Below are 20,400 nucleotides of genomic sequence, written 5' to 3'. Positions count from 1 at the left end.
ACTCTACAGAATGTCAAGATAGTGGCGAGGGAGTTGGTAGTAGATATATTCGCTGGAGCAAATGCCAAATTAGTGGGAACATGATTGCTACCAAACTTGTATTGTGAACCAGTCACAGCCTATATGTACAAACAGAATAATTCGGGCACTTACTGCTCCAGAAAAGATTTCTCTGGCTTGTTTGTACTCTAGATTTTAACAACTAAAACAAACTAAACTGAGTAAGGGATGCAACCAGATCACACAGTCCAATAAGGCAAACTTGAGCCTATTCCAGCTAGTTCTCTGGCTCTGGCTGGGCTTCTCCAAGTTTGGTCCAAGATCACACACATCAAAATCACTTGGAGGTGGGCCCAAGGTGGGGCCCACCTGTGACACTGCAATGAATGAGTTTCTCAGGTGATTCTTCTGCAGGCAAACTGTTTGAAAAAAAGTCTGAGTCATAAAAGTCACAAGAAATTTCTGAATTCTCATGATAAAGCAGGAAGAGAAGTTTAAGGGGGTCAGAAAAAGGATGAAAGTAACCTGATGCTGGATGACCTACCTCATGTTTCTTTTTCTCTTCTCTCTCTGAAACTTGTGTATCCTTAGGCTACTCTCCGTAAATAATAAGAATACTCTTGGAGAAGATATTTCCTTTTTTTAAATTTTTTTTGCCACACCAAACAGCATGTGGGATCTTACTTCCCCAACTAGGGATCCCCAATCCGCATCCCCTGAAGTGGAAGCATGGAGTTTTAACCCCTAGATTACCAGGGAAGTCCTATATAGAGAAGATATTTCTGATCAAGACTCTCCCTATGATTCTTTCCTGTTCCATGAAATATCTTATCACTGTTTCCTCTAAACCTGATCACAGAATCTTCAGTAATCAACTCTGCTCAAGAGCATAAAACCCCACAGAAGAGAGAGCCCAGAAATAAACCCACACACCTCCGGTAAATTAATCTTCGACAAAGGAAGCAAGAATATACAATGGGAAAAAGAAGTCTCCTAAGCAAATGGTGCTGGGAAAGTTGGACAGCTGCATGTAAATCAATAAAATTAGAACACACTGTCACACCATACACAAAAATAAACTCAAAATAGCTTAAAGACTCAAATACATGACATGAACCATTAAACTCCTACAGGAGACTGTAAGTAATAACATTCTCTGACATAAATCCTCCAATGTTTTCTTAGGTCAGTCTCCCAAGGCAACAAAAACAAAAACAAACGAATGGGACTTAATCAATCTTACAGACTTTTGCGTGGCAAAGGAAACCATAAACAAAATGAAAAGACAACCACAGACTGGGTGAAAACTTTGCCAACAATGTGACCAACAAGTGCTTAATTTTCAAAATTTACAAACAGCCCATATACAACTAAATAACAAAAAAACCAAACAACCCAATCGAAAAATGAGCAGAAGACCGAAGTATACATTTCTCCAAAGAAGACAAATAGACAGATGGCCAACAGGGACATGAAAAGATGCTCAATATCACTAATTATTAGAGAAATGCAAATCAAAACTACAGTGAGGTACTACCTCACACACCAGTCAGAATGTCCGTCACTAAAGTCTACAAACAAATGCTGGAGAGAAAAGGGAACCCTTCTACACCGTTGGTGGGGATACAAGTTGGTGCAGCCACTTGGAAAACAGTCTGTAGGTTCCCCAGAAAATAAAAAATAGAATTACCACATGATTCAGCAATCCCATTCCTGAGCACATAACCAGACAGAACTAAATAATTCAAAAAGACCCACGCGCCCTTGTTTTCACAGCAGCACTATTCTCAATAGCCAAGACATGGAAGCAACCTAAAGGTCCATCAACAGATGAATGGGTAAAGATGATGTGGTGTGTGCGTACTTGTGTACACACACACACACACACACACACACACACACAATGGAATACTACTCAGGCATTAAAAAAGAACAAAATAAAGCAACATGGATGCAACTAGAAATTAACATACTAAGTCAGTCAGAAAGAGAAAGACAAATACCATATGATATCACTTATATGTAGAGTCTAAAATACGACACAAATGAACCTATCTACCAAACACAGCCTCATGGACACAGAGAACTGACTTGTGGTGGCCTGGGGAAGAGGTGCTGGCAGATGTAAGTTATTACAAATAAAACAAGGTCCTATTGTATAGCAAAGGGAGCTGTATTCACTATCTGATAATAAACCATAATGGAAAAGAATATAAAGAAATATAAAACTGAATCACCTTGCTGTACAACAGAAATGAACACATCATAAATCAAGTGTACTGCAATAAAAAAAAGAGCATAAAGTTCCAGTAAGAGTATTAAGAAGTAAAACAGCGAGAATGAAAAAGCTTCTAAAACACATAGCACAAGGCAAGATATACAGTCCCCTCAGTCTTTGGTCTGGGTATCATTAAAAGTCTAATAAATTGCTAGTTTCACAAGTCTATTCAATAAGCCATTTCAGAAATAATTATAGTATTAGTTTATGTTCTGGCTAACAGAGGTTTTTTTTAAGAAAGATTGCTCTACTGTTTCCATGACAATGCCATTTTCAAATCACAATTTCAGAAGTACCAAAGTTACTGTTGGCAAAACAAAGTATACCTGTCAATCCTACTCAAAATTACTCAGCTGTCTCAATTTGATACATTAATTTTCAAACTAACTAGAATATAAGATCATTTGTGGGGTCAGTTCATCTCTAAAATTTCAAAAGAATAAATTATAAAATTAGTTGTGAAATTTTTGATATTTTAAATTCACCATTCTTTCCATTCTTTAAAACCAGCATTTCTGATATCACTGTGAGAATAATTGGCTGGAATTTCACAACAGTATATTTATATGGCTGAGAATAAATTTGGTACCTAAAGAACTACAAGATTTTGAGTCTCTTCTTTATCTGTTCTTCACATGGTTTAATGCAGACAGCACCACTCATCTGATACATTAAATAGATAATCTGCGAGGTAGGGTTGAGAAAATTAAAAAAGAAAAAAAAGGCCAAACGTATAAGAGAGGAACATGCTTTCAAAGAACATTCAATCTAGTGAAGAAGGACATGTCTATTCTTACAATTAGTGCTGAATAACAAATGAGATATAAAATGCAACAAAACGTGATACAAGAAAGCAGAGAACTCCCATGGGAGCTGGGGAACCACATTTTGACCTCTACTATCTCCCAGAGTTTGCCCAAACTCATGTCCATTGAGAGATTGAAGCTATCTTATCTCATCCTCTGCTGCCTCCTTCTCCTTTTGCCTTAAATCTTTCCCAGCATCAAGGTCTTTTCCAATATTCTGAACAGTTGGGATTTAAAGAGATAGGATTTTGAGGAAAATACTTGGGAAAGAATGGTGGAGCAGCAACAGCAGAGACTTGACAGGAGAAGAATATAGGACACAATAGAAGACAACTGAAGGAGAGAATAGGAAAAAAAAAAAACTGTAACCAGAAGCAAAATGGAAATGTCACCTTTGGAAAGGAAAGAGTACTATCTCCTCTTTGTGAGACAGAACCAGGGAATAGAACACTGTATAGATACATTTTGAGACGGTAAGAATCAAGGAGGAGATCATCTGTTTAAGTGTAGGAGAAGCTGAATGGAAAAGCAAAATGCTGCACTGGTCACTGTAATAAGTCATGTAACAAAAGTAACACCAGGTAGCAGTGAAAGCTAGATGGCTTGAAAAGTACAGCGGATTCAATCTGCATTGTGTGACCTCTCCAGCAAGTTTTAATAGAGAAAGAGAGGGCAGTTTGACAAAGTGCTAATGGGGCAAGAAATTCTATGTCCCCCATGAAAGCACTGGAAAAAGGGTTGCCTTTGTGGTCAGACTGGATAGGAAGGCAAACAAAATTCAAAGGGACTAGCAGATCAGTCCAGAAACCAGAATAAGGGGTTTCACTAAACTTGATTTGGAAGCAGAGAAAACAATGGTAGGAAAGCAATGGAGTGACAATCCTCCTGTTTGTCCTCTGAGGCCAGAGCAAAGCTTTGCTGTTTTAAATAAACTGCACTCACTGTATGACCTCCAGACCTCTGTTTCCGCAGAACACTCACTACTAACTAAAGACATCCTTGCACAAAAGGATACTTAACATAACCTGGAAAGAAATGTAGGTCTAAGTCTGAATATAACCCCGGAAGTACACTGCCTCAAGAAGCATGATATACTATCACATAAGCACCACTACTATTTCTACATTTATAGGAACTACTTTTACTTGGAGACATATTTCAAATAAAACTACTATTAAATGTCATATAAAAATAATTTTAAACTAAAAAGCAATAAGAATACCAAATGCAACATGTGCAAATGGTATCATCAGCAACTTCATGAGTGAACTATGTCATATGCTAACATATATTCAATGTTCTTTAAAGAAGTCTAACAACAACAACAACAAAAAAGGATAATTCATTAAGGCTTCACATAAATCTGTGGAAAGACAAAAAGCAAAAAAAGTTCTAAAAAATTAAAACTAATGGTAACAGTCCTAGTGCCATGTGCAAATCTGAGGATTCTTAATAGTAATATGGACGGCATTCTTGTTATAATTCCTAATTTGACTGTTAGGTAAAGCACAAAAGGAAGAAATACCCAGAAACTCACTTCTTAAAGGTAGTAACTATCAATTCTCACTGGAGATTAAAGTACTTAAGCCATTAGCTAGCTATAAAGTATTGCCAGCGCAAACAGGTTTTAATGAATGGAAAAATGAGCGTTACCACACATAAAGCGATTTCACAGGTATAACTTAAAAGCCAAAATAGTAATTTCATTTCTGATGTTAAAATTCAACTTGGATCAAATTAAACACAACTGATAGAAGCAAGAAATACAGTACAAAGAAAGGAATGGGCTCTGGAATCAGGCCAGACAGCAGCCAGTCTCCACTACCTCTCAGCTAATGAATGTGAGATACTTAGCAAAGTGCCAGGCAACCAGTCTTCTCTTCCTCCTAAGAGCCTGACAATGACTTAAAAGCAATCCTATCTTCATTATTATTCCTGAACCTATCACTGGGCTATAGCTCCGGAATAGATGTATCCATCAAACTCAAAGATCTAGTCACAACTGTTCCTCTGTCCGCTCTAGTAAAAATAGAAAACAGAGAAATCTTTGCTTTCCTTTAACAGAATTCCCTGCACAGCCACACACCTGAACTCCTCACTTAGTTTTAAAAGGGTGGAGTAGAGATTTCCACCACCTCTCTGCTAGAAAATCACCGTAAAACAGGGACAGGAAAAACAAAAGCTTGATTCGATATGCAGCTCTGAAAAATAATCCATCTTAATCTTAAATGCTTACAGAGGAAAACAATGAGAACCCCAGCAAGGCATAAACTAGAAGCATGATGTATCACAGCAGGTGGAACTGAGAAAGGGTATTTAAAAAAAGGAGACTGTCCGAACAGCCCAAAAAAGGTCTGCCTTAACGAGTGAAACTTTGTCTTCCTGCTCTGTGGAATTTCAGCACTGGGCCTTGAAAACCACAGACCTTTCTAATTGCTGGTTTAAAAAAAATTCTCCCCAAGATAGAAAGGAGAAAATATTTCCTCATCCTACAGGTGCAGAAAAGCAGATCATGATCTGACTCAGAAAGCCATTCTCGCAAATCGTATTCCCAATTAGTCAGTCTTGTAAGGGTATCAGATTTGGGAAATTATTGCTATGTCCTATGAAAATAACCTTTAATTATAGCCAAAAAATTAATTTTGGTATCTTGCCTTCTAAATAACTTGCTATTCTGATAACAGTAAGTGATGTCTCAGGTTTTTGAAGGGTCCAAATACATGCACACTCTCACTGTTAAACCAGAAGAGGACCACTGACATGTGCTCTGTTCCTACAAGCCCAACCAATGACCTAGAGCATGAGAATTAAATTACCTATCATTTCTTTTAAGAAACAACAAAAAGATGAGGGAGAATGGATATAAACTTCTACTTGTACAGGCAGACTTTCCATGGAAGGCAACTCAAGGATCTGATTAAGACCAGTTGCTCCCAGGGCAAGTGCTGGCGATTCACACAGAGTACAATAAGAAATGTGCCCTGCTGCTGTGCAGAGGCCCTGAGGAAGGGAGTCCCGGGAAACCGGGAGATGAGAGCAAGAAACTCAGCACTGTATATCCGTCTGTTCTGTTTGACATTTGACTTATGTAAACGTAGTTAGTCACAAATAATTAAAATAAAAACCTGTAAACTGCCTTAATTACTTGCAAATATCCAATCCTTCCTATTTCTTATTTTGTTACTAAATCCCACTTGTCTTCTCCAACAAACCTGGCTTCAGGAAGTTACCTTAGCATTTCAACTTCCATATTTTTAATGATATATCAACATACCCACAGTTTGCTGACTTCTTGAGTTATTTTTATTGCAAGACCCTTTAGAATCCACAGGATCAATGCTTAGCTTGGTAATTATCTGCAGGGTGTCTTATGATACTGATCAACTATTTTATGTTTGCCTGGCATATATATAGTCCCAAATAGTCAAGGGATCATCATGCTTTTGGTATACCATCAGAATTCAGTAGGTATTCAATAATTCTTGAACAATTTGACATCAAATCCATAAAAATATTGACTTCTACCTGTTCTGGCAATATATCTTAATTTACCAAACTGAAAATGTTAGGTATACAATAAGGTCACTGAAATAACCTACTTATTGAAAAGGGTAAAGTATATCCAGTCAATAAAATATTATGAATTTATTAAAAAGGCTGAATATGAACATAAAACAGCAACCCTAAAAAATGCTTATGATAATATAAGCAGAAGTGGGAAAAAACCAGGACACAAAACTATATTAGGATTACAACTATGTTTTTAAAAAACTATCAAACATTAAGAGTGAACTATAGAAAAGTATTTTACTTATATGCAGTTCAAAAACTGGTAAAACTAATTAATCTATGAGGCTAGAAGGACAGTTATTACCCTTGAAGTGAGGAGAGGCAGAAACTATAACTGAGAAGAGTTTTGAGGATGCTAGTTATGTTGTTTCCTGACTTATGTGTTGTTACCAAGGTATTCACTTTGTGAAAATCCATCAAACTGCACCTTTAGGATTTGCGCTTTTATGTGTACTTCACTTCATTTAAGTTTTAAAACTTATATCTAAAACAAAAGATAAAAATAAAACATACTTCAATGCTACTCACATTATATGCAGCAGCATTATACAGCTTTTTCTTTTATTTCCTCAATTTTAAAGATTTTCTCAAATATGTTTAGGATGCCTTAAATTTTTTCTAGAATAATAAACAGTAAGTACTTCCTTTGTGCCAGACCTTATTCAAAGTACTTTAAATACATTAAATCATCTAATCCTCATAGCAACCCTAAGGAGGTGTGTTATTACTGTCATTTTGAAAGGGAAGAAACTGCCACCCAGAGGTTCAATAATACCCAATACAACACAGCACCTAAGTGGAAGGGCTCAATATGAACCAAGGTAAACTAGCTCCAAAGCTCAAATGCTCTGAGACCTTATACCTACACCACCTCTCTAATAAAAGTTCACCTTTTTATAGTGAAGGGTAAAAAAACATAATTAAGAAAATAAGTTAATCAATCTAAATCACCACTACTCTACTACTTTATTAACTTTCTGTGCAGCTAGATGCTAAAATATAGGTGCAAAATTGCATGCTGTAATAAGTGGTATAAGCATGTGGAGTGACTGGAAGTTACTTAAGAGTTTACAAAAGTGCACACTTTTTTTTTTAATATACCTCTCTTCTATTCTGTTCTTGTCCATAAGAGGCTGCTTAATCCACTGGTTAACCAGTCTTTGTCCTTGAGGGGTTTTGCATTTATTCAGCAATGCAGCCAGAGACTGAGAGCCAGAAGTATCTTCAACAGAACCCTAGTAAACAGAAACAAAATAGGGAAGTGGCAGGCTCGTTAGTGACCTTACTATGCCATGAAAAAGGATTACTTAATTTTGGGAACAAGAACACTTAACATTGAGTACTCCTTGGTATCCAGTGGTTAGGAGTCTAAGCTTTCACTGCCAAAGGCCTGGGTTCGATCCTTGCTTGGGGAATTAAAATCCCACAAGACTCATGGGGAAAAAAAAAAATAACCAACCCGTTCAATCTCCAAACTTGTGACAACAACACAAAACTTAACTTTCTTCAAATATTAAATTGAAATGTACACAAAAGCTCCTTATCTGAAAATCAGACTTTTAATGTATTAATCTGATTTTCTGCTGTATACTGTTCCCCAAAACAACACTACTTTGTAATTATTGCAGTTTTAGACATAAAACTTCTTAAAATATAATTTTTAAAAACTGTTGTTAATACACAATTTATTCATAAAGTCAGGACAAATTATACCTATACAGTTTGCAATTAGAAAAATATAGTAATTCAAAACTATTTAAGTATAATATTTCAAAATATTTAAGCTCCTTATTAAGTCTTATATTCTATATATAAAAGGAAATATTTTAAACTGATGTACGTTTTTTTTTACCTGGAAAAGGTTAAGGGCTCTCACTGCTGCAATATCCAATTTCATGTACTGGCTGAAGTCAAAAGTAGTCAGTTCAAACTGTCCAAAGTTTGAGTCATCTGATAAGAGTTCTAAAAATTTGATTACTGCAGACAAGGAAGAAACTGCAACCTAAGATTAAGAATATAAAACAAAAGATGGCTATCACTAGAATTCTAGAGATTTTTAAAAAAAAAACAAATGGTAATATGAAAATAAATTTCAAACACTCATTTTTCCTGGTATTTTTTCCCAATTCAAACCAAGAAAATCAGACAAAGTTTAAATAAACCTTTTTAAGACTAGAAAATGATTTTTAGGAAGTGAAAATTTACTGTAATAGCAACACTAAAATAGCCAAAAGGAGAAATTATGCTATTGTCCACCAAGAGTAAAAAGGGTAAAGCCTGGCACGTTCACACTGCAGAATACTACATACAACAATTAGATATAAGCACAAACAATCCACCAAAACACATGACAATACAGAGTATCTCACAAACATAATACTGAATAAAGGAAATCACAAGAGCATGATCTTTACGAGTCCATTTATATAAACTACAAAAATAGATCAAACTAATTCATACTGTCAGAGGACTAATGGAGGTTAACAACTGGAAGAAAACATAAAAAGGGTCTTATGATCCCAGTACTATTCTGTTTCACGGGTGCTGGTTATGTGGGTACTTACAATTCACAAAAATTTAGCTATACACTTATGATATATATACTTCCTTGTATGCATATTTAAATAAGAAATAACTGCCTATTTTACTACTATAACATAAAAAAGCTAAGGACATTAAACTGATAGCCCGATGAAAATTCTACTTATACTTGGTACCAAATTCATTCTGAATGTGCACGTTTCCTAATTGATAACATAGTCATCTATCTGCCTCTGCCAAATATATATGGATCTCCTGTTATGTTACCATGAGGGACAGATGGTAACAATTTTTAGTAGCCCTAAGAGGCTTGTGTGCTTGCTCAGTCACTTAGTCATGTCTGACTCTGCAACCCCACAGACTGTAGCCCAGGAGGCTCCTCTGGCCATGGGATTATCCTGGCAAGAACACTGGAGTGGGTTGCCCTTTCCTCCTCCAGGGGCTCTTCCCAACCCAGGGATCAAACCTGAGTCTCCTGCATTGGCAAATGGATTCTTTACCACTGAGCCACCTGGGAAGCCCTCAGTAGCCCTGGAAGCGTCTTCCAATTTTCAACACTAAAGTAATTTTCTCTAATACAGCTTTTCCTTGACTTACGAGGTTACATGCCAATTAGCCTATCATAAACGGAAAATGCATTTAATACAGTTAACCTACTGAACATCATAGCTTAGCTTCATCTGCCTTAAATGTGCTCAGAACACATTAGCCTATAGTTGGGCAAAATCATCTAACACAAAGCCAACTTTATAATAGTTTAATAACTCAAAATTTATTGAACACTGTACTGAAAGCAAAAAACAGAATGGTTCTAGAGGTACAGCACGGTTACTGTACTGGCTATTAAACCCTTGTGGTCCCACGGCTGACCGAGAGCTGCTGCTGCTGCCCAACATCACCAGAAAGCTGCACCAAATATTGCTAGTCCAGGAAAAGGTCAAAATTCAAAGTATAGTTTCTACTGAATAAATATAATGTTTGCACCATTGTAAAGTTAAAAAAAATAAATCATTAGTTGAACCGTAAGTCAGGGAATGTCTGTACTGGGATTATTACTCATACACAATGGCTTTTCATTCTGTCACACAAAGAAAGTAAAACAGATAAACTTAGTTGATAAGGATCAAACGATTATGTGCTAAGTAATCTCTGTAAAATCATGAGAGTAATAACAGTCTCAGTTTATTCTAGTTTGAAGTCAATTTTGAAAATTATAAGTAGCTATAACTTACTCTTATTTAAATATACAAATTTTTATTTTACTTGTCAGTGATCCATAAATAACCATTCAAAGAGGTTTCTAATATTTTACATAAAAATATAACTCCCAAACCATACTTTCTTCAAAGATTTGAAAAATTGAAAATAAATTTCAACCATTGTTTGCATATTCATGTCTAACACTGAACACAATCAGTGCCAATTTTTGAGCCAAACTGTTTAAATGTAACGTTTATTTTGCAATTATTATGCACTGTGTATATTTCCATCCTTATTACTTTCTAATCTCCACAACAATCCTTTAAGACATAATGAAGCTGAAGTTAATTTATTAAAAACCTCACAGCTCCTATATTATAAAACTTTAATAGTACCAACTATGCTACCTCACCTACTAAGCTGACAGTAATCAGGCTCTTTCTGATGAAACCAGTAAAACAATAATCTCTTCCTCACCCCAAGGATATATGTTGTATAAATATAATGAAGTTAAATTTAAGATTATGTTTGAATTTTTCTAGTCATTTTCACAAACTTCATCACAGATTAAAAGAAGCTTAAAACTCAGTGATCCATTTTAGGCTTTGAGATATAGATGACAGAAGCAGCCTTCTAAAATGTCACTATTTAGGGGTAAATTCACATTTGTAATCCACATACCTGGTTCTCCATTTCTGGCAACACAGCACTATTCATCTGTTCTCCCTTTTTGCCTTTCAACAACCGGTTGAGGTCCTGATAAATATCTTTTGTGGAAAAGTCAGCTCTTTTTCTTTCTGTGATCAAAATTCCTCCTCTCTGAATAACCTATTTTACAGGAAATATTTTAAATTACTAGGAGAAAAGCAATACAGAAAGTTGTGCCACTGACAAATATAAAATAACAACACTTTAACAAACAGCTTATTAACCCACATTATATTGTTACACAGCAATACATGCAATAAAACATTGGTAATAGGTATTAACATGTATTTTAAAAATTGATAAATAAAATTTTCGTGGAAATTTAAAATTAGGCTTACATGAAGCTTTCAAAAAATAGTCTCAGAGGTAAAAACTAAGAGAATAATACTTGGGGAAAGTTGCCTAGATACTATTTACGCTAAAAATGCCCATCACAGATTTGCTAACTCTCAACCAGTTCTTATTGTGTTTGCGGCTCATAGGAAGAAAAGAATCCTTAAAAATCTAAAATAATAAACCAGATACCTATACAAACAACAAAATCAGAACTTTGTTAAAATAAAAGAATCAGAAAAATAAAAGAGGCTAAAGTTCTACTCAGTCTATTAAAAAAAAAAATAATCCTGAAGAACTGGATCTTATTTGTTACATCCATGCTAAATACAGGCATAGTTTTTTTATTTTTAAAGGCCCTACATCACTTCTTCCCCACCCTGCATCCCTCAACTGTGATCCCTTTAAGATGACATTCAGTTCAGGAGAGAGGAAGCGGGGAGGGGGAAATGATCTGAGGGAGAACAAGTCTTAAACAAGGAAGAGCCGGAAAGTCCTAATAAAGATAAAAAGTTTCTGTCAAAATAGATTGAGATGGTTCTGACTTAAAATTTTTCTCAGAACAGTATCATGTCCCTTTCAGAGGCATCCTAGCCTTGCATTCTCCATCATGGGCTCCATCCCTTACCTGCCTCAGTTTTCCCACGTCTCCAGCAGTCTCCCCTCCTGGCATAACACACTCCTTTGGTCCAATCTGAATCAGGAGAGCCTCCAGGTTGGAGAACTGATCATTATCGGGGAACTCACACAGTCCTAGCTTCCTCTGTGCGGAGTCAACATACCCAACTCCGACCTGTCTTTGACCATCGACTGTAGACATTTTAACACCCACAACACCAATGGAAGCGGACATATCGTTGTTACCAAAGAGAATATCTTCAAACTGAGAGAGATTACCTGGAGAGGCCTAAGCAAAAATAAAGAGAAATTTTAAGAAACTGTTCACTGTACTTCAATATTTCACTAGCAAACAAAAATTACCCAACCTAGATGAATTTTATTAACAAAACATTTTCTTACCAAACAATTACTTATAAACATGTATTCCAATTAATATTACCATATTTTCTATAAAGTATCCTCCCTAATTTTCCATAAAAACACTTGGGCACATCTAAAAACAGCAGTATCAAAGGTGATTTTCAAAAAAAAGTGATTTTCAGTTTGAAATGTGGCAGCTAGGTTTATACTCACTCATTCATCAAGGAACCCAAAGGGATAACCGTCTCAGTGTTATGCTTACATTTCCACACTCTGCCAAACTACCTATTGGTTGCACATATTAGAATTTTCACTGAGGAGTTATATAACATATCACATTATTAGCTTAAATATTAACCTTGGATAGTCATCTCTCTATATCAATATTTGTAAAACACAGATTGTTCTAGATCAATGACTTCCAAATAAAGGGTCCTTGACCTATTTTTCAATATTTCAAAAAGATTAGAAATCTCTTTAAGCATATACAAGGTAGCTAAAGGGTTAAGTTTCTTTGCTTTTGGCTCTACTTGTGTAAAGTCAGTGGGCCACAGCAGTTCAACACAATCAGAAGCTGACAGCTGCCTGTTAACATGAGGCATTTCTGGGGCAACTGATGGACCACGGTATGAAAATTGACATAGTCAGAAATAGTACAAATGAGCAGTGACAGCCAAACCGAGGCAACCAGCAGCCATCAATAGTTCTTGGATGTCTTTAGCATCATAACAGTATCTTTTCACAATATGGTTCTGAATATACTGTAACTCTGTATGAACTGATTAAAATCTGCATCAAAAATGAAATGGAGGGACTTCCCCAGTAGTCAAGTGGTTAAGACTGAGCTTCCACCACAGGTGGCTTGAGTTCAACCCCTAGCCAGGGATCCTGAATGCCTCATAGCTCAGCCCAAAAAAAGAAAATGTTATGGAAAACTAACTGTTATCTGATACTCAAATTTAAAAAGCACTGATTCACTCACAAACGTAAACATCATATTTTCACATACACGCTTCAGCTTTACACACACAGGTATGAAGCATATCTTTAAAAAACCTTCCAAAGTAAACTAGTAGCTAATAAAATTCAGTTTTTGACGGTCCTTGAAAATTGTAAGACTGGTAATCCCTGAACTAGATGGTACTAAGGTGCCTTCCTGCTCTGAACACACTACTGAGAACACGGGAGAAAAAAGTCATTCACAGGGACTTCCCTGATGGTCCGGTGGTTAAGACTCCAAGCTTCCACTGCAGGTGACACCGGTCTGATCCCTAATCAGGGAAATAAGATCACACATGCCACTTGGTGTGGCCAAAAGATAAAAAAAAGAAGTCATAGAAGTCAACTACCCTAAATGTCACTAATACTTTACAACAGAATCAGTAAGCTAAAAATTAAGATGTATCAACTTTAGCAGCTTGTATATCTGAACTTCGTAAAATGTCAGAATGAAGATACTACGTTTTAACCTCATCAAGATACGTACTTAATGTTTTTCCCCCCCTGATCTAAAAGCTAGGAGTTAAAAACAATTCATCTAAAAGGATTCTGATGACACAAAGGAGTTAGGTGTGATGAGCTGATAAAACAATTAATCACCTAAATTCATGATTCCACATTTTGGTGGTGTTACTGAGCTCTGTGAAGAGTGAGATAGAAAAACATCATGTTTTGGTATCCTCAATTTTCTATTAAAATCTTTCAAGATGTAGGATAATACTGTAAGTCCCACTTTTCTCAGGAAAGTAGCAATGAAAATCCTGAGGAAACGCCATCATGATGTGTGTGTGCGTGTGTGTGCACACTCATGCTCAGTCATGTTCAACTCTTGCTGACACTATGGACTGTAGCCCACCAGGCTCCTCATCTATGGGATTTTCCAGGCAAGAATACTGGAGTAGGTTGCAATTTCCTCCTCCAGGGGATCCTCCCGACCCAGGGATCAAACCCGATTCTCCCACATTGGCAGGCAGATTCTTTACTGCTGAGCCATTGGGGATAATACTCTCAGTCCCACTTTTCTCAGTAAAGTATCATTGAAAATTCTGAAGAAACTCCGTAACACAGGATGCTAAATTCTCTCAGATGTAATCTTCAGGAAATGTCTACATTTTCAAAGGTGGGGGGAGCGGGGGGGCAGTGGTGGAAGGCAACATGGAAGGGAAATATTGAAGAATATTATACTTGGGGAAGCACCAACATCACATGTTTAAATACTGCACACACAAAAACTTTCATAGGCCTTTCAGGTCAGAAAACATCTTGAAAACCTTCTCATTTTACATTTATAAAGAAACAGATATAGGAGAACGCTGGGAAATTTGCCAAGATCACCCAGAGGGACAGAGGAGAAAAGAAAAGAGATGCACCAACTACAAGCCCAGAGCATTGTCCCCTCACTTACGATGTTTATTCCCTTGCAAGGACAAATCTCAATTCCCCAACATTTTAACCTTTGTCCAGTATTTATGTGCATGTACTGGTTTAGTCTCTAAATTGTGTCCGACTCTTACAACCTCATGGACGGTAGCCTGCAAACCTTCTCTGTCCATAAAATTCTCCAGGCAAGAATACTGGAGTGGGTTGCCATTTCCTTCTCCAGGGGATCTTCCTGATCCAGGAATTGAACCAGGGTCTCCTGCATTGCAGGCAGATTCTTTACTGACTGAGAGAATGTATTGTGTGTGAACAAAAACATGACTTTACAGACTAAAAATACAGTCCTTAAATAAAACGAGCTAGCACAATCATCTCCATGAAGGCATTAGAAGCACATTAACAAGCGCTTCCAGACACACCGAGGAATATGATCAGCATTAAACAAAGTTCCAGACTTTTAAAAAATTACAGTCTAATGAAAGAGAAAGGAATACACAAAGAGCCAAATACATTACAAATGTGTATAAATGAGTTTCCCAGAACATGTTAATTTGTGTGATATTACTTCAAAAACAGTAAAAATCAAATTTTCTTTAATGCTGGCATTCAACTTTACATAAAAGCTATTAATTACTTGGGTTTCAGTGATAGTGACAAAGCTCAGAGTACTCATACTCATAAGGATTTATTGAATTTCTGAATTGCTATTAAACTGTGATTTTAAAAGCCACATGCTAAAGAATATTAAAGTCTCTCAAAGGATTTTACTATCACAACCTGGCTAAAATATTAAAGCAACACAGAATTCTCTTGCATTTTTATTTTTTCTATTCTTAAAAACACAACTAAATTTAAAAGGAAGATAATTACCTTAAATGCCAAATACCAATCATTCTCCTTGGAGGCCTTATTTCCAGCTCTGTTCTTATAAACTTCAACTCTGTACTGACGAACTAGAAGAAGATCTTTTACAAAAGACTCAAAATTCATTTTACTAAGCACAACACTCTCCAGAGTTTTTGCTCCTAAAGAAAAATATTAAAAATACAGGTTACAGATTTCAGGATTTAAAGTTATAAGCGTTCAAGACCTAACACAATGCCTCCCCCCAAGCTATGTTGTTTTCCCAGTAATTCATTCACTCAATAAACTATCAAGCACCTATTTCATGTCCCAAGGATTCTAGTAGATGAAGGGTATAATATGGTGGATAAATATAGCCACCTACATATCAAAATAAGAAATTAAGATTAAAAAAATGAATATATATACAGCTGATGCTACTTATCCTTTTCCATCATCTGTTTTTAACAAGTTTGGATAAAAGTCTTATTACATAAGATTACTTATTACAATAGTTATATTTATATAATAATAATACAATAGTATTTATATAATTTTTTCAGAAGGTCCATAAAATAAATTACTAATTATGATAAAGTGTTCTAGGTAACATAGTTCAAAAATTGAAGGTTCAAAAGGTACATCAAAAAGGAGACCTTCCTTTTCACCACTGTCCCCTACACATTCAGTTTACCACCCAAGTGTTACCAGTTTCATAGAATATATTTCCAAACACAGTCTACGCACGCACACACAGGCAAATAAAGCATTGTTTTTTCTTTTCTATAACTCCACACTATACATACTGTACTATATCTTTTTTTTTTAACTTTGATATAGTATTCTGAAAGGTTGTTCCACCAGTACATAATCAGATTCTTTCTGTCACAGCTGCAATGTTTCAATGACCCTCAGGAAGTTCTATAATTAATCTCTTAGTAATAGGCATATAGGTTTTTCCAATTTTTGTTATTACAACAGGTTACATGAATAATCTTGCATGTGCTTCATTCTCTAAACATTAGAGTGTAACTCCGAGATAAAGTTCTAAAACTGGACTTTGTCAAAGGATGATATGTGTGATTTTTATAAATATTGCCAGACTATCCCCCTTGGTAGGCTGTACCAATTAACACCACCATCTGTAAAGTATTAATGTCATTTATTTTCACTATCCAGTCAACAGAGTCCTGAAACTTACTGGTCTTCATCTCATATCACCGGTTCTCAATTGGGGAAGATCTTGCTCCCCTAGTGGACACGATCACTGTCTGGGGGCATCTAAGTTGTCACAACCGGGACAAGGGAGTAATAATGGAATCTAGTAGGTAGAGGAGGGGATGCTGTTAACCATGAACAGCCTAGCCCCTCACAGCAACAGATTAACTCTTTGGTCAAAAATATCAATAGCGCCAAAGTGAAGTGAAAGTGAAAGCCACTCAGTCCTGTCCGACTCTTTGGGACCCCATGGGCTGCATGCCCATGGAACTCTCCAGGCCAGAATACTGGAGAGTATACTTCCCAACCCAGGGATAGAACCCAGGTCTCCTGCATTGCAGGCGGATTCTTTACCAGCTGAGCCACATATTACCTAATAGTCTTAAATGTATAGTTTTAGATGGACTACAGGGTCTCATCTTAGTTTTGATTCACAAATAACAATTTCTTTACAAAATAAATAAAATCACCCACACCATCAAATGGAATTATAACTCAACTTTCAAATAATACAGATAATATCAATTATTCACTTAAAGGTAATTCAGAATATACTTATAGGGACTTCCCTGGTGGTCCAGTGGCTAAGACTCCACGTTCCCAATGCAGGGGGCCCAAGTTCATTCCCTGGTCAGGTAATTAGATCCCACACGCTGCAACTAAAAAAATCGCACATGCTGCAATAAAAATCACCATTAAGACCCAGTGCAGTCAAGTAAATTTCAAAAATAAAACTACAGAATACACGTGCAGATTATTCTGACAAGTCTGGATCTTATGAGAGACTTAACCTAAATTTAACAATAGATTGTATCAAGCACAAATATCAAATACAAATACAAATTAATTAAATGACATAATACAATTATTTTGTACAGCAAGACACAGCTGATACTTTCAATATCATTTCACTAGTTACATAAGCAGTGGACAAGCACCCCCGCTGTCACAGACACCCTGAAAACGGGCTCAAATCTTGCCTCTCTCAAGTTATTCCCTAGAACATTTCTTATGATCTAATCCAGGACCAGGTACAGGGACCAGGCGGGTATCAAATGAACAGAGAAAGTCAAAGGAAGAACACAACTGACAGATGACAAACGACTTCAATTGTGGGAACCATGAGAAAATGAGGAAAGTACAAGGTAAAAGAAAAAGCTAGACTCACTAGGTCAGAGGGAGCAGCCACTGGACTCAAGCCACTGCTAATCTGCCCAGTTTCCAACTATGCAGAATTTTCAAAATCTGAATGTTTTCATGAAACCACCCAATCTTTAAAATATAGGCAATTAATTCAAACTTTTAAGAAAACATTATTTAGGTTTCCAGTTTTCAACTCAGCAAGTAAAAGACAGCCACATTGTTACAGACTTGAATAAACTACCTTTCTTTACCTTGCATTTAGAAAGCAAGCTGTGTGAAAATTATGTCCACTCTGAATGTTACTCCTTCAGCAAAGCCTGTACTCACATTCTCAAGAGGCATATGAGAGATCTAAGCTCTATCCAGGCGCAACAGTCTCACTTCTCCCAAATAAGACTCACTCAGGACCAGAACCTCAGTGGAATGGTAGGCCCCATTTAAACTATTTCCTGTTTTTGCCTAGCATATAGGGTAACTACCTAATCCCACTTTGCCTAAGACTCTCCAACTTTTAGCACTGAAAGTTCACCACCCCAGGAGCCCTCTTAGTCACCGCGCAAACCAGAACTATTGGACAACCTATTAGCTCATCCAGTTGAATACATGAGAAACATTATTTATGGACTTCCCTGGTGGCTCAGACGGTAAAGAATCTGCCTGCAAAGTGGGAAACCTGGGTTTGATACCTGGGTCAGGAAGATTCCCCTGGAGAAGGCAATGGGTAACCACTCTAGTATTCCTGCCTGAAGAATTCCATGGACAGAGGAGCCTGGTGGGTTACAGTCCATGGGGTGGCAAAGAGTGGGACATGACTGAGCAACTAACACTACACTGAATATTATTCATATGATGAAATATTATCATAAAAAAATGTGCTTGTGGAAAGCACTAAACCAGAGTCAATACAAAGTTAGAGAGGAATTTCTCCCAGAGATGTTTATAAATGCCACTGCAATTATCGGTCAACAACTTCCAAAAAATAGAGCAATGAGCTTCAAAACATTGTTATATCATCCTTTAATTTAGAAGGCAAAACATAAAGTCCAACTCAGCAAAAACAATTCTGGAGAGAGAGGAAAAAAACACTGGTCTGGCACATAATTCAGAAACAATTCTTAAATCAGCCTAGCAGGATGTACCAGCATCCAGCACTGATTTGGAATCTGAATGCTTAGCACAGAAGAACAGGCACTCTCAGATCCACAAGCTCCAACACTATTATTTACATCTATTTGCACATCAAAGGTATCTGCCTGGCCTAGGGCGGAGGGATCCAGAGCAATCCAGTCTTTCTATAGACACACTCAACAGGAAAACACATTCACAACAGCACTCTTATTTAGGCTGTACCAAGGAGCATGAGGGATCTTAGCTCCCTGACCAGGGATCAAACCTGTGTCCTCTGCAGTGGAAGCACAGAGTTCTAACCACTGGACCATCAGGAAAGTCCCCAGTGCAGATTTCTTAAAAGTGGTGGGTGAAGAGGCAAATGAGGTGATTCCCCTCCCCTCAAGGCCTCTCGCACTTCCTCCATTACTAATCTCCAGATAGGTTGGCAAACCATCTCCAAAGATACTGTTATCCTCCAAAGATACTGTTTCTCTCAAACAAGTGACACGCTGATGTGGCAATGCATTTTGTCTTGTTTACAGATAAGCACCAGATGTATAGTTACTCTATGCTTCTGGTGAAGAGTTTGGCTATATGCTTTAAGTCTGAAAGCCAGGAAGAAAAACTGAAGGGAAGCTGGAAGAGAAAGCTACCCAGCCTCCATCTGGCACAGAAGAAAAAACCTCAGGTTGGTATAAGATTCTCTGCCTCAAGAATAACTTGGAACCCCCATCTTCATTCAGCTGATGATGTGTCTGCTACCGCCTGCAAGGCGGGAGACTTGGGTTCAATCCCTGGGTTGGGAATATCCCCTGGAGAACGGAAAGGCTACCCACTCCAGTATTCTGGCTTGGAGAATTCCATGGACTGTATAGTCCATGGGGTTGCAAAGAGTCAGACATGACTGAGCGACTTTCACTCACATGTGGGCACTGTACCAGGGGCTGGGATTCAGAGGCAGAGACTGGTAAGGAGAAGGTCCTAGGGCAGGGAACACCTAAGAGGGGCAGCTAACCAGGCAGCCTTAAGATGGGAGTCAAGAAAGGTTTCCAAGAGGAGATGCCTTCTAAGCTGAGTCCTGACAGCAAAAGAGACAAAGGATAAGGAACTTCATTTTCTAAGGAATCAGATTTCTCATCAATAAATTGAAGCTAGGTACTAACCCAACTAGCAGGGCTTTATTATAATAATGTATCACTAGTTGTTTTAGAGTCAGAGAAAAGCAGCCAAAAGGATATGAAGACAAAATGCCAATAGAATGAACCAGACAAAGAGAAGAAATGATCAACA

General features: G+C 37.0%; 1 protein-coding gene across 1 annotated transcript in view; it reads right to left on the bottom strand.

Annotated features, from left to right (window-relative positions):
- The window catches only part of MSH2 (mutS homolog 2), a 77,269-nt gene that overhangs the window by 54,861 nt on the left and 2,008 nt on the right, over window positions 1-20,400 (bottom strand). The window contains exons 2-6 of the mRNA XM_043468504.1: window positions 15,667-15,821; window positions 12,065-12,343; window positions 11,077-11,223; window positions 8,507-8,656; window positions 7,756-7,889 (exon numbers count right to left, since the gene is read on the bottom strand). Coding sequence (XP_043324439.1) covers window positions 7,756-7,889; window positions 8,507-8,656; window positions 11,077-11,223; window positions 12,065-12,343; window positions 15,667-15,821 — 865 coding nt within the window. The remainder of the gene's footprint in view (window positions 1-7,755; window positions 7,890-8,506; window positions 8,657-11,076; window positions 11,224-12,064; window positions 12,344-15,666; window positions 15,822-20,400) is intronic.

Source organism: Cervus canadensis, chromosome 5 (genome assembly GCF_019320065.1).
Source record: "Cervus canadensis isolate Bull #8, Minnesota chromosome 5, ASM1932006v1, whole genome shotgun sequence".
Taxonomy (NCBI): Eukaryota; Metazoa; Chordata; class Mammalia; order Artiodactyla; family Cervidae; genus Cervus; species Cervus canadensis.
This window is presented reverse-complemented; position numbering and strand designations above follow the sequence as displayed.